At 60.3% G+C, this 11,264-nt stretch overlaps 1 protein-coding gene across 1 annotated transcript; it reads right to left on the bottom strand.

The window, feature by feature from the left end:
- Window positions 1-342: 342 nt before the first annotated feature.
- AMN (amnion associated transmembrane protein) lies at window positions 343-11,031 on the bottom strand. Its single transcript, XM_061395412.1, has 12 exons — window positions 10,916-11,031; window positions 10,083-10,201; window positions 9,938-9,982; window positions 2,551-2,638; window positions 2,238-2,455; window positions 1,968-2,105; window positions 1,677-1,785; window positions 1,474-1,556; window positions 1,117-1,294; window positions 832-1,018; window positions 626-719; window positions 343-556 (listed from the first exon to the last, which is right to left on the bottom strand). Exons 1-12 carry the CDS (start codon window positions 10,956-10,958, stop codon window positions 470-472), a joined length of 1,389 nt encoding a protein of 462 aa, XP_061251396.1. The 5' UTR covers window positions 10,959-11,031; the 3' UTR covers window positions 343-469.
- Between the last annotated feature and the right edge of the window lie 233 nt (window positions 11,032-11,264).

Genomic DNA, 11,264 nt, shown 5'->3' with positions numbered 1-11,264 from the left:
GAAGTCCAGGCCAAACTGTCTGGCCCCAGCACAGCCCACGCAACCTGGGCCTGAGCAGCTGGCAGCCGGCTCTGCCACCCTCTTCGGTTCTGCTCCCGACTCCCCCCCAACACGCCCCCAGTAAGGGCTTCTTCCTGGGCTCCTCCGGGACACAGCAGGCCCGTCCTAGTTCTGGGAACACCTTCTCAGGCCGGAACCTTGGGCCGCCCGAGCCGACAGGCAGCACCCAGGACATGGGCATGGGCTCTGAGGACCACCCCTCACCATTTGACCTGGCCCTCCCAGCTCCGACCAGGCAGGGCCAGACGGGCGCGGGACAGGCGCGGGGAGTCCACGCTGACAGCAGGTGCAAGAAATCGCTTTATTTGGCCAGGACACCCCCATCCTAGGCCAGCAGAGAGTGAGGGATCCCGCGGGGCCCGCTGGATGGGGCTGGGGTCGCGGTACGACGGGCCGGTCACGTGGCCGCTCAGGCCTCGGCCTCCGCTTCGCCGAACAGCGGATTAAGGAAGTAGCTGCGGCTGGAGCTCCTTTGGTCCGACTTCGGGGCCGGGAGCTGCGGGAGCGCAGTCAGGGAGCCCGGCCGCAGGGAGGTCCCGCACCCCCGACCCCGGGCGCCCCTCACCGCCTCCGCGGAGTCCGCCGCGTAGAACACCGGGTTGTGGAAGCCCAGCGGCGCCCCGGCCCGAGCGGGGGCCGCCTCGTCGCGCCTCCTCCACCTGGAGGCGAGGACACGTGTAAGCCCGACACACTCGAGCCCCGAACCCCTGCCCCGCGTACCGGAGTCCCGAGCCCCCGGCCCGCGTCCCCGAGCCCTCGCGCCCCGCGTACCTGAGCCTCCCCTCGCGGCGCAGCAGCAGCGCCCCCGCCAGCAGCGCCGTTAGCACCAGCAGCCCCGCGGCCGCCAAGCCGCCCGCCAGCCCCGCGCGCGCCGGCGCGTTCAACCCCGCCGCCGAGCCACCCCAGACGGGCGCGCCCGACTCTCGAGCGGTCGCCGAAAGGATTCCGAGGGCCTCGCCTGCAACGCAGGGCGCCGGCTCAGAATCCCGGGACGGGGCGGGACCGGGGCGGGGCGGGGCGGGGCGGGGGGGACTGGGAAAGGGGCGCCGCGGTTACCGTGCTCCGCGATGTCCGCCAGGAGGGCCCGGGCCAGGCGCCCCGCGCCGCCGGTCTCGGGCCCGGCCTCTACCAGCACCACCTGGATCTCCGTGTCCGCCTTCGCGTCTGAGGCTTCGCGGAGCCCGGGCGGGCGCGGGACCTTGGACACGGCCACTTGCAGCCCCTGGTACTGGGGCTGGAGAGGGAAACAGAGTTGGTCCGGGGACTCCGTCCCTCGGACCTGTGGGGACAAAGGGGGCAGGGACAAGAGCTTTGCAGGCGGAAAGCGGACGCATCAGGGAGGCGGCGGAGGGGGTGCTCCCAGACCCCGGCGGCAGAAGGGTGGGGGCTGGGCTGGGGGCGCGGCCTCAGTACCAGAGCCAGGAAGGCGTGCAGCAGCCGCGCCCGGTACTGCTCCAGGTCAAAGGCAGGGCCGTGGGTCAGCGACACGACAGCTCCTGCAGCAGGAAGGGAAGGAAGGGTCAGCCCCGTAGGTCCGAGCCCGGCAGGGAAGCAGGCTGGGGCGAGCCAGGGTGGCCGCGCCGCCCCAGCTCTGAGGGGCGCGGCGGGGCGCTCACCGCAGAGGTCGCAGCACTGCCCTTCGGGCCGGAGGGGCTCCAGGCAGGCGGCCTGGGGGCAGCCGCCACCCAGGGGTTGGAGCAGTGCGGCGCAGATCCACGGCTGCGCCTGCAAACGGGGAGCGGGGGTCAGCGTGGAGAGAGCGAGGGCCAGACCGGGAGACAGCGCCGCGCGCCCTGGGAGAGAGCGAGCGGGAGACGGCGGGGCGCGGCGGCAGAGCCCCGACCTCCCGCCCAGCGCCGGGCCCGGCCGCGCGCCACTCCGGCCGCCCCGCGGCGGGCCGCCCTCACCTCGGCGTTGCCGCAGACGCAGCCCGACGGGTCCGCGCAGGCCTCGGGGTCCACGCTTAGAGCGCCCGGCCCGTGGAAGCGCAGGCGGCCCGCGCGGGACGCCAGGAAAGCCGTCAGGTCCTCGTCGCGCGCGAACGTCTGCAGGTGGCCGGGTGAGCCCGGGAGCCGGCCGGAGCAGAGACCGCGCCTGAGCGCCCGGAACCCACCAGGCCAGCAGGGTGGGAGGCGCTCCTGGGAGACCCCCGCCCGCCCCGCGCGCGCCCGGCCCACCTGGCCCAGCGCCTGGACGCTGCGGACGCGCACGGTGCCGGCGCCCGGGCCCAGGCCCACGCGGAAGGAGGCGTCGGCCGGGAAGACGACGTCGTCGTGGCGGCAGGGCACGCGCTCGGCGTCCACGGAGAAGAGGCCGCGCCCCGCGTCCCCGGGGCGCCACAGGCGCGGATCGAGCCACAGGAAGCGGTCGGGGTCGAGGAAGCGCGCGCGGGCTCCTGGGCGGGCGCGCGACCCTGAGCTGCGCCGGGAACGCGCCCTCCAGGCCGGCCCTTCCCGCGGCCGCGCCCCGCTGGCCCCGCGCCCCCCTCACCTGGGCCGCAGTCCGGGCGCGAGCCGGCGTCCGCGGCGCCGAATCCAGCTCCCGAGGCCAGGACGAATTCCCCGTCCAGCGGCAAGAGCTGCAGGAGGCACGGGTTGAGGCGGCGCGTGGGCGCCGGAGGGTCCGGCTGTGCGCCCACCCCCGAGCCCCGTCCCCGTGGGCGGGAGAGTCTAGGCCGCCGACTGGGCCGCTGAGGTCGGGGCCGGGGGGCACTTCGCCCGGGCTGAGGGTCCGCCGGGCCGAGGGAGCGGGGAGTTTGCGGCAGCGTGGCTCCCGTCAGGGCGGCCGGCCCCCTGAGAAACTACAATTCAAGGGCCCGTCGGCTCCACGAAGCCAAGCCGCCGGCGCCCCTGGAGCAGCCCTCACCGTGAGGAAGGGCAGCGGGGCGGCTGGGGAAGAGGGAACTGGGGTGGTGGGGCCGCGCAGCCGCGCGCCCCCTTCGGGCGCGGGCAGCTCCTTCACAGACGCCCAGGCCTCGGTGTCAGAGGCCGCGCGAAGGCCGGGAGCGGGGGACCCCACCCCACCGTGGGGTCGGGGCGGAAGTGAGGGCGGGACCGGGGGGCTGCTCGGTGTGGGGGTCCCCGACGCTTAACACCTCTGGGGAGAGGCTCCAGCCTGCTCCGCAGGGTCTGCTCTTCAGCCCCCCAGGCACTGGGCCTGACCGGCAGGCTGACACCGGGCAGAGTGAAGGTCACGGGCCAGCCTCGCCCGCGGCTGGGGGTGCAGTCCCGTGCCAGCCAGGCAGACCCCCCGCCCCCCACCCCTGCAGGCGCCAGGGCCGAGCCCTGGGGACCGAGGGGCGCAGGCGCATCGGGAGGGGCGGTGGGTGTCCGCAGTGTGAGGCTCCAACAAGAACTTGGTTTTCAACCGAGCCAAAGAGGGGGAGTGTGAATAATACACGATGAATGCCATAGTTGGAAGACAGTAGGAAAGGGCCGAGAGAGAGAAACCAGGAGAGGTGGGAGCTCGACACCAGCGCCAGCGTTCGGATACGACGGCAGGGTGCGTCTGAAGAAACCGGGAAGAGGAATTCTCCGCATCCGAGGAAAGCTGGGAAACCGCCTGCAAGCTCTCACTGGGGACTTCCCTGGCAGGCCAGTGGTTAAACCTGCTCCCAGTAGGGGCTCCTGTCCAGTCCCTGGTCAAGGAGCTAACATCCCACACAGCACCACCAACCATGTATGTAAAAAAGAAAAAATACTTTAAAAAGGAAAGGTCTCATTGAATGCCAAATAAGAAAATCACAGAACGCTCTGTTTATGAATATCAAAGACAAAGAGGACGCTGTAAAAGCGGCAGAGGGAAAGAAATCACCCAGGAAGGAAAAACATTCAGGGATTGGGTTTCTCAGCAACGATGCACGCAGACAGCGGAACAGACTGCCTGAAGACGTCCCAAGTCCGTAGAGCAGACGCTGCCCTGGACATGGCTCTGCCCTCCAGAATAGTGTGTCATATATTAAAGGATAATAAAACAATCTCTAAGCCTGAAAGAATTTCCCACAGTTTATTGTGATCCACACTGTCAGACTTTATTTTTTGGGCTCCAAAATCACTGCAGATGGTGACTGCAGCCATGAAATTAAAAGATGCTTACTCCTTGGAAGGAAAGTTATGTCCAACCTAGATAGCATATTCAAAAGCAGAGACATTATTTTGCCAACTAAGGTCCGTCTAGTCAAGGCTATGGTTTTTCCAGTGGTCATGTATGGATGTGAGAGTTGGACTGTGAAGAAGGCTGAGCTGAGCACCGAAGAATTGATGCTTTTGAACTGTGGTGTTGGAGAAGACTCTTGAGAGTCCCTTGGACTGCAAGGAGATCCAATCAGTCCATTCTGAAGATCAGCCCTGGGATTTCTTTGGAAGGAATGATGCTAAAGCTGAAACTCCAGGACTTTGGCCACCTCATGCGAAGAGTTGACTCATTGGAAGAGACTCTGATGCTGGGAGGGATTGGGGGCAGGAGGAGAAGGGGACGACAGAGGATGAGATGGCTGGATGGCATCACCGACTCGATGGACGTGAGTCTGAGTGAACTCCGGGAGTTGGTGATGGACAGGGAGGCCTGGCGTGCTGCGATTCCTGGGGTCGCGAAGAGTCAGACATGACTGAGCGACTGAACTGATCTGATCTGAAAGCCTGAAAGACTTCAGAAGGATTGCCGCAGACAAACACTTCAGAAGGATTGCCGCAGACAAACCTACGCTGAAAACATGCTCGGAGGAAGTAAGGAGAGAAGCTAAGAAGAGATATGGGAAGCAGCGTGATGAAATACTTTTGTGACATACTTTCGTGATGAAATAACAAAAATACTTATTGCTGTCTCTTAATAAATGTTTAAATCAAGGACTAAAATGTGATGGGGGAGGGAGAGACCAAAAGGTCATGGACATACAGTAAAGACCTCACTTGTTCAAGGGAAAATACAGATACTGAAAAGGTTAAGAAATCAGTAAGACTGCCAAAAACCTAGATGAAATATACCAATTTCTAGGAAAGTTTAAAATATAAAAATTGATGCAAGAGGCAATAGGGAATTTGAACTGACAAGTAAGCATTAAAGAATTTTAAATGTCAGTCAAAGACCTCCTATTCCCCAAATTCCCAGTCCAACCAAGGGTTTTACAGGTGAGCTCTGCTAAACCTTCAAGGAAAATTTAATTTCTTCTTCCCAAAGTTGTTCTGGAAAACAGAAAAAGAGTGAAAAATCACCAGTCCATTTCATGAGGCCACTGTAACCTTCATTCCAAAACCAAATGAAGGCACTTCCTGGTGGTACAGTGGGTAAGAATCCACCTGCCAATGCAGGGGACACAGGTTCGATTCCTGGTTGGGGGAGATTCCACATGCCACGGAGCCACTAAGCCCGTGCACTGCAACTACTGAAGCCTGTGCACCCTGGAGCCTGCGCTCCGCAAGAGAAGCCACTGCGACGAGGAGCCATGCCCCAGAAAGAGGAGCAGCCCCCCGCAGCAAGAGAAAGTCCCCTCAGGAGCAAAGACCCACTGCAACCAACAATAAATAAACCAAAACCAAATGAACGACAAAAGGAAAAAACTTATAGGCTCAGCTGACTTACAAACAGAAATGTGAAGATTCTAAATAAAATATTAGCTGATTGGATCCAATAATGTATCACGTCCCAAGAACGCAGGAAGGAAGGGATAAGAAAGGCCCCCATCCCAAGTTCTCTGCAGCGTGTGCAACGGTGTCCCAGCAGATGGCAGTGGAGAGTCTTGTGCCACCAAAATCAGTGTGACAGGGAAGGCAAGTGTCTCGAAGAGGCGCACTTCAACCTGTACCCGAAGGAAGGTGCCAGGAAGGCGTCCGGCTCACAAGGACGGTTCCGCCTCAGAAAACCCCATTAACAGGCTACCGGGGGAGGGGAGTTACATCTCAGTCAATGCAGGGAAAAAAAACTGGGAAGTTCAGCAACCCATCTATGATTTTTCAAAAAGCTGCCAGCAAACTAGAAATAGATCAGAAGTTCCACAATTAAATAAAGTTATCTGCAAAATACTACAGCAAACATCACACAGTGGAGAACCTCGACATGTCTTCTCTTTTGTGCTGGAACAAGACAAGAAGGCCTATTTTCGTCACTTTTGTTTAACATAGGGGTAGAGATCCTGGACAGTGATATAAGGAAAGAAAAGGAAATAAAAGGAGTCTGGACTGGAAAGGAAGAGCAACAATGGTCATTGTTTACAAAGATAACCACATAGACGATATCATTCTTAAAAATAGGGCACCATTCACAACAGGAACCAAATTATATAAAGGATTTATAAATTAGCCACTACTACACAAAACCTCTACATGCACCATTTTAAGACTCTAGTAAAGAGTTTTATAGCCATCGACCTGAAATATTTGAAGAGAAAATCCATGCTCTCAAGTGGATGACTTGCATATATAAAGTTGTCATTCATTCCCAATCAAATTCCAGGGTTTGGGTGGCCAAAATCACTGCAGATGGTGACTGCAGACATGAAATTAAAAGACGCTTACTCCTTGGAAGGAAAGTTATGTCCAACCTAGACAGCATATTCAACAGCAGAGACATTACTTTGCCAACAAAGGTCCGTCTAGTCAAGGCTATGGTTTTTCCTGTGGTCATGTATGAATGTGAGAGTTGGACTGTGAAGAAAGCTGAGCACCAAAGAATTGATGCTTTTGAACTATGGTGTTGGAGAAGACTCTTGAGAGCCCCTTGGACTGCAAGGAGATCCAATCAGTCCATTCTAAAGGAGATCAGTCCTGGGTGTTCTTTGGAAGGAATGATGCTGAAGCTGAAACTCCAGTACTTTGGCCACCTCATGCAAAGAGTGGACTCATTGGAAAAGAGTCTGATGCTGGGAGGGATTGGGGGCAGGAGGAGAAGGGGATGACAGAGGATGAGATGGCTGGATGGCATCACTGACTCGATGGACGTGAGTTTGAGTGAACTCCGGGAGTTGGTGATGGACAGGGAGGCCTGGCGTGCTGTGATTCATGGGGTTGCAAAGAGTCGGAGACGACTGAGCGACTGAACTGAACTGAACTGAACTGGTGTTACCTGATAAACCTACGCTATGATTTCTCTCCAACAGTCAGATCCACAAAGAACTAGTCAACCTTGAAACAGAAGGGTGAAGGTGGCGCAGGGGGGCCGGTTTCCACCTGGGTCCTCTGAGGGTTGGCCTCTCAGAGTGGGGGAGAGGCGGGGGAAATTGACCCAGTGGATTTTAAGACAACTCACAGAGCCTGAGTGGGGACACTGTGGTGCTGGCAGGAGAACAGGCAGAAAGATCAAAGGAACTACAGGCAAAGCTCGAGGAGAACCCCCACCACACCTTGGGCAGCTGGCGAGCAGTGACCCCAGTGCCGAAGAGCAAGGGGCAAGGCTGGTGGCTGGAGGAGGACATGAGAAACTGGGCTTAATCCAAGGAGAAGAATACAGCTGGTTTCCTAGTTAGCGTCTGACTCAGACATGTGCCCCTGATGGGAAAACCATGACCCGAGAGACATAATATATGGCTGATTATGGTTGTGACCGAGAAAAGGGGAAGAGACGCTTAAACAAAACACCGAAAACACAGGTTTAAAGCAACCGATCTTGCATCTGATAGATTAATAACAGGGGTTTCTTATCAGCAAAGGGAAACACAGGCAGAATCCATAGTGAGAAGACATTTGCAGTAACTCAACAATTAATGGGTAGAAAATAATAGATTCCTAGGCAATCTGCCCAGAAATGGGAGGGGAGGTGTTCAGAAAGAGAAAAATCCCAGGGAGAGAAGTTCCAAACCAAAGTGAAAAGTGAAAGTGTTAGTTGCTAAGTCGTGTCTGACTCTTTGAGACCCCATGGACTGTAGCCCGCCAGGCTCCTCTGTCCATGGGATTCTCCAGGCAAGAATACTGGAGTGGGTTGCCATTTCCTCCTCCAGTGGATCATCCTGACCCAGGGATTGAACCCAGGTCTCTTGGATTGCAGGCAGATTCTTTACCGTCTGAGCCACCTGGGAAGCCCACGTTCCAAACCAAGAGAAATGCAAATTAAATCACTGAGTTGCTGTGCCTCGTTACAGGCGACATCTCAGCAGCTGGACCACACTGGGGCCCCACGGGTAGGGCTGGAGGAAGGCCCTCAGACAGCACTGGGTCCTTTCGGCCCCCCGTCTCTGTGCCCCTGGGCTGTCTCCACCCAGGACCTCTGGGAGCTGACCTCTCTGGGCAGAGCATAAGCAGGGGAAGTGAGGGGGGCACCCCAAGGGACCATGCAAGGGGTACAGACATGCGGGACAAAGAGGAGGGCTGGCTGGGCCAGGGCGGGGACAGGGCAGAGAGAGGGAGTGAAGAATGAATGAATGCATGACTGTTGTCTCTTTTGAGATCCCCAAGCACGCCCCAAGGAGATCATCCAGGCAACTAAGGGCCAGAAGGGACAGAGACATTACCTTGCCAACAAAGGTCCATCTAGTCAAGGCTATGGTTTTTCCAGTGGTCATGTATGGATGCGAGAGCTGGACTATAAAGAAAGCTGAGCGCCGAAGAATTGATGCTTTTGAACTCTGGTGTTGAAGAAGACTCTTGAGAGTCCCTTGGACTGCAAGATCAAACCAGTCCATCCTAAAGAAAACAGTCCTGAATATTCATTGGAAGGACTGATGCTGAAGCTGAAACTCCAATACTTTGGCCACCTGATGCGAAGAGCTGACTCACGTGAAAAGACCCTGATGCTGGGAAAGATTGAGGGCAGGAGGAGAAGAGGACGACAGAGGATGAGATGGCTGGATGGCATCACGACTTGATGTACATGGGTTTGAGTGAACTCCAGGAGTTGGTGATGGACAGGGAGGCCTGGCGTGTTGCGATTCATGGGGTCGCAAAGAGTTGGACACGACTGAGTGACTGGACTGAACTGAACTGAACAGAACTCCCCAAGGAGATCGTCCAGGCAACTAAGACGGCCAGAAGGGACCCCCAGGTCCCAGCACCCCCATCTTCAACTGACTCCTCTATACGCGGGTTCCTGCCAGTTCCAGGCGCCCCCTGCCCTCTCCAGGCCCCTGTCTGGTTGCCACGGTCGCCAGGGCTGTGGGGGCTCCTGAGTGTAGCCACGGTCCCCCCCTGGCTCTGCCACTTCCTCGTCCCCCTCACTGCCCCCTCCACACCTGAGTCTTTGGGTTGGACGCGTGGGAAGGGCGTCTGGACCCGGGATCTATAGGAACTGGCACATCCCGCCCGAGGCCCCTTCCCAGGCTGCAGGTGAGGGCTGGGGTCTCTAACGCCCCCTGCCCTGTCCCCTGTGGGGCCAGACTCCCAGAATTGATGCCGCTTTCGAAAACCATCAATTAACTGAGCTGCCTCCAGGTGGAAATAAGGGGTACCCAGACCCTGCATCTGGGCAGCCGAGTGAGTGGTGCCCAGGCCTCCTAGGCCACCAGCAGCGCCCCCTCACCGACAAAGTCCAGTGGCCTCTGGGTGAGGACCCCGCCCTGGAACTCACACTGTGAAGCGGTTTGAGAAAAAGACCCCCTGATGGAGTTCCGAGGCACAGGACAGGGAAAGGCTTTGGTGGGGCAGGGAGGGGACTTCCCTGGGGCAGACCTAGAGAGGACGGACTCCTGGGCGACAGGACCCAGAGGCAGGGGCAGGAGGGACAGGAGGCGCCCCCACCTGCTCCGAAGCTGGGCACAGCCTGGGCTGCGACTGTACGACCGGGGTCCCCTCCCTGTGGCTCCCCACCCTTCCAGAAACCCCTCCACAGGCTAAGGGCCAGTGGATTGAAGGGTCTGCCCCCCAGGTGGAGGCCAGTCAGGAAGAGGCCTCGAGTTGACCAGGGCGGGACCTGTGGGCCCCCTTCTGACTTGGGGGCCATTCTCAGCCCTGCTCACCATGTCTGAGATGCTGTGACCTTCTCGCACCAGGACTGACAGCGTCTGCAGGCAGAAAGGACGTCAGCGAGTGCCCCCCTCACTGGGCTCCATGGGCCTGGACCACGCCGGGAGCCCCCACGGCCCCAGGAGTGGGGTCAGGCACCTTGTCCGCGGGGAACTCCACAGCAGCGCCCGCACACGGGGACCGGTTCTGGCTCCAGTTGGTGGCATCGTCAAAGTTGGTGTTGGGGACCCAGACTTTGTAGGCGGCCCGCGTCAGGGCTGGGGAGAGGACGGCTGAGCACTGGCGTTCCTGCCCAGAACCCCCAGTGCCCAGGAAGGATGACCTCGCCCAGAGAGACCTGGAGCTAGAGGGTCCAGGCGTGGGACCAGACCCTGTGGGAGCCTGGCCCCGAGGCTCCCCAACTTCTTCTGAATTTGCAGAGCCCGTTCAAACGTGCCTTCCTCAGGGTCTCCCCGCCCCAAGATCACCTCCTCGCAGGCCCCCAGTTCGCCCTGCCAGAACGGCGGCAACCACAGGACTGAGGCCATCCGGGCAGGGAGGCCTCGGCCCAGGGGAAGAAACTGGGGGACCGGGCGGGGGGCGGCCGGCAGACCGGATCTGCCCAGGGCTCAGAGAGGGGAACCGGGAAGGGCTGCAGTTCTCCCAGCTCCCGGGCGTAGGGGGCCGCCCCGAGCACACGCCCCCGCCTAGGCGCCACGCGGTGGTCAGAGGCGCCCTGGGCCCGGGGGTTGGGGGCGGGGGCGGGGTGGGGGACCAGCTTCGGGCGGGGTAGGGGCGGAGGGCGGGCGCGGCCGGCCGTCGGTCTGGCCCGGGGGCTCCGGGGAGCCTCCCGCTCGGCCCCGCGGGCGCTGCGCCAGGAGGAGCCCGACGGCTGGCCGGGTTTCGCAGCCCCTCGCGCTCCCGCGGCGCGCCCCCGGGGACATGGGTCTCCGGGTGCCTCGGGCCTCCGGCGCACCCCCCAATTCCCTTACCGCACAGCTGCAGCCACAGCAGCACCAGGCCCGGTGCGCCCATCCCGCCGGACTTCGGCGTCTGGGACCCTGAGACTTTGCCCTGCGGGGCCCACGTGACCGGGCGGGGTCGGGGGGGTGGGGGCGGCCGGGAGGGTTACACATTCACCTCCGACCCGCCCGCAGCGACTCCTTGGCCCCTCCCACATACCCAGCTCCAGGACCTGAAGACCTTGGGCGCTCATAAAGGAAGCTTGAGGGCACCACTTCCCAAGGAAACGGTGCGTTGCGGGCGGGGCGCCTCTCTGCCCCAGATGCAGCTCGGACTGCACTCAGCTGCCTGCATTTTGGGGCCGTGTGTTGGCTTGTC

This window comes from Bos javanicus, chromosome 21, assembly GCF_032452875.1.
Source record: "Bos javanicus breed banteng chromosome 21, ARS-OSU_banteng_1.0, whole genome shotgun sequence".
In the NCBI taxonomy this organism is placed as follows: Eukaryota; Metazoa; Chordata; class Mammalia; order Artiodactyla; family Bovidae; genus Bos; species Bos javanicus.
The sequence above is the reverse complement of the archived record's forward strand: the minus strand, read 5'-3'. Positions and strand labels throughout refer to the sequence as shown.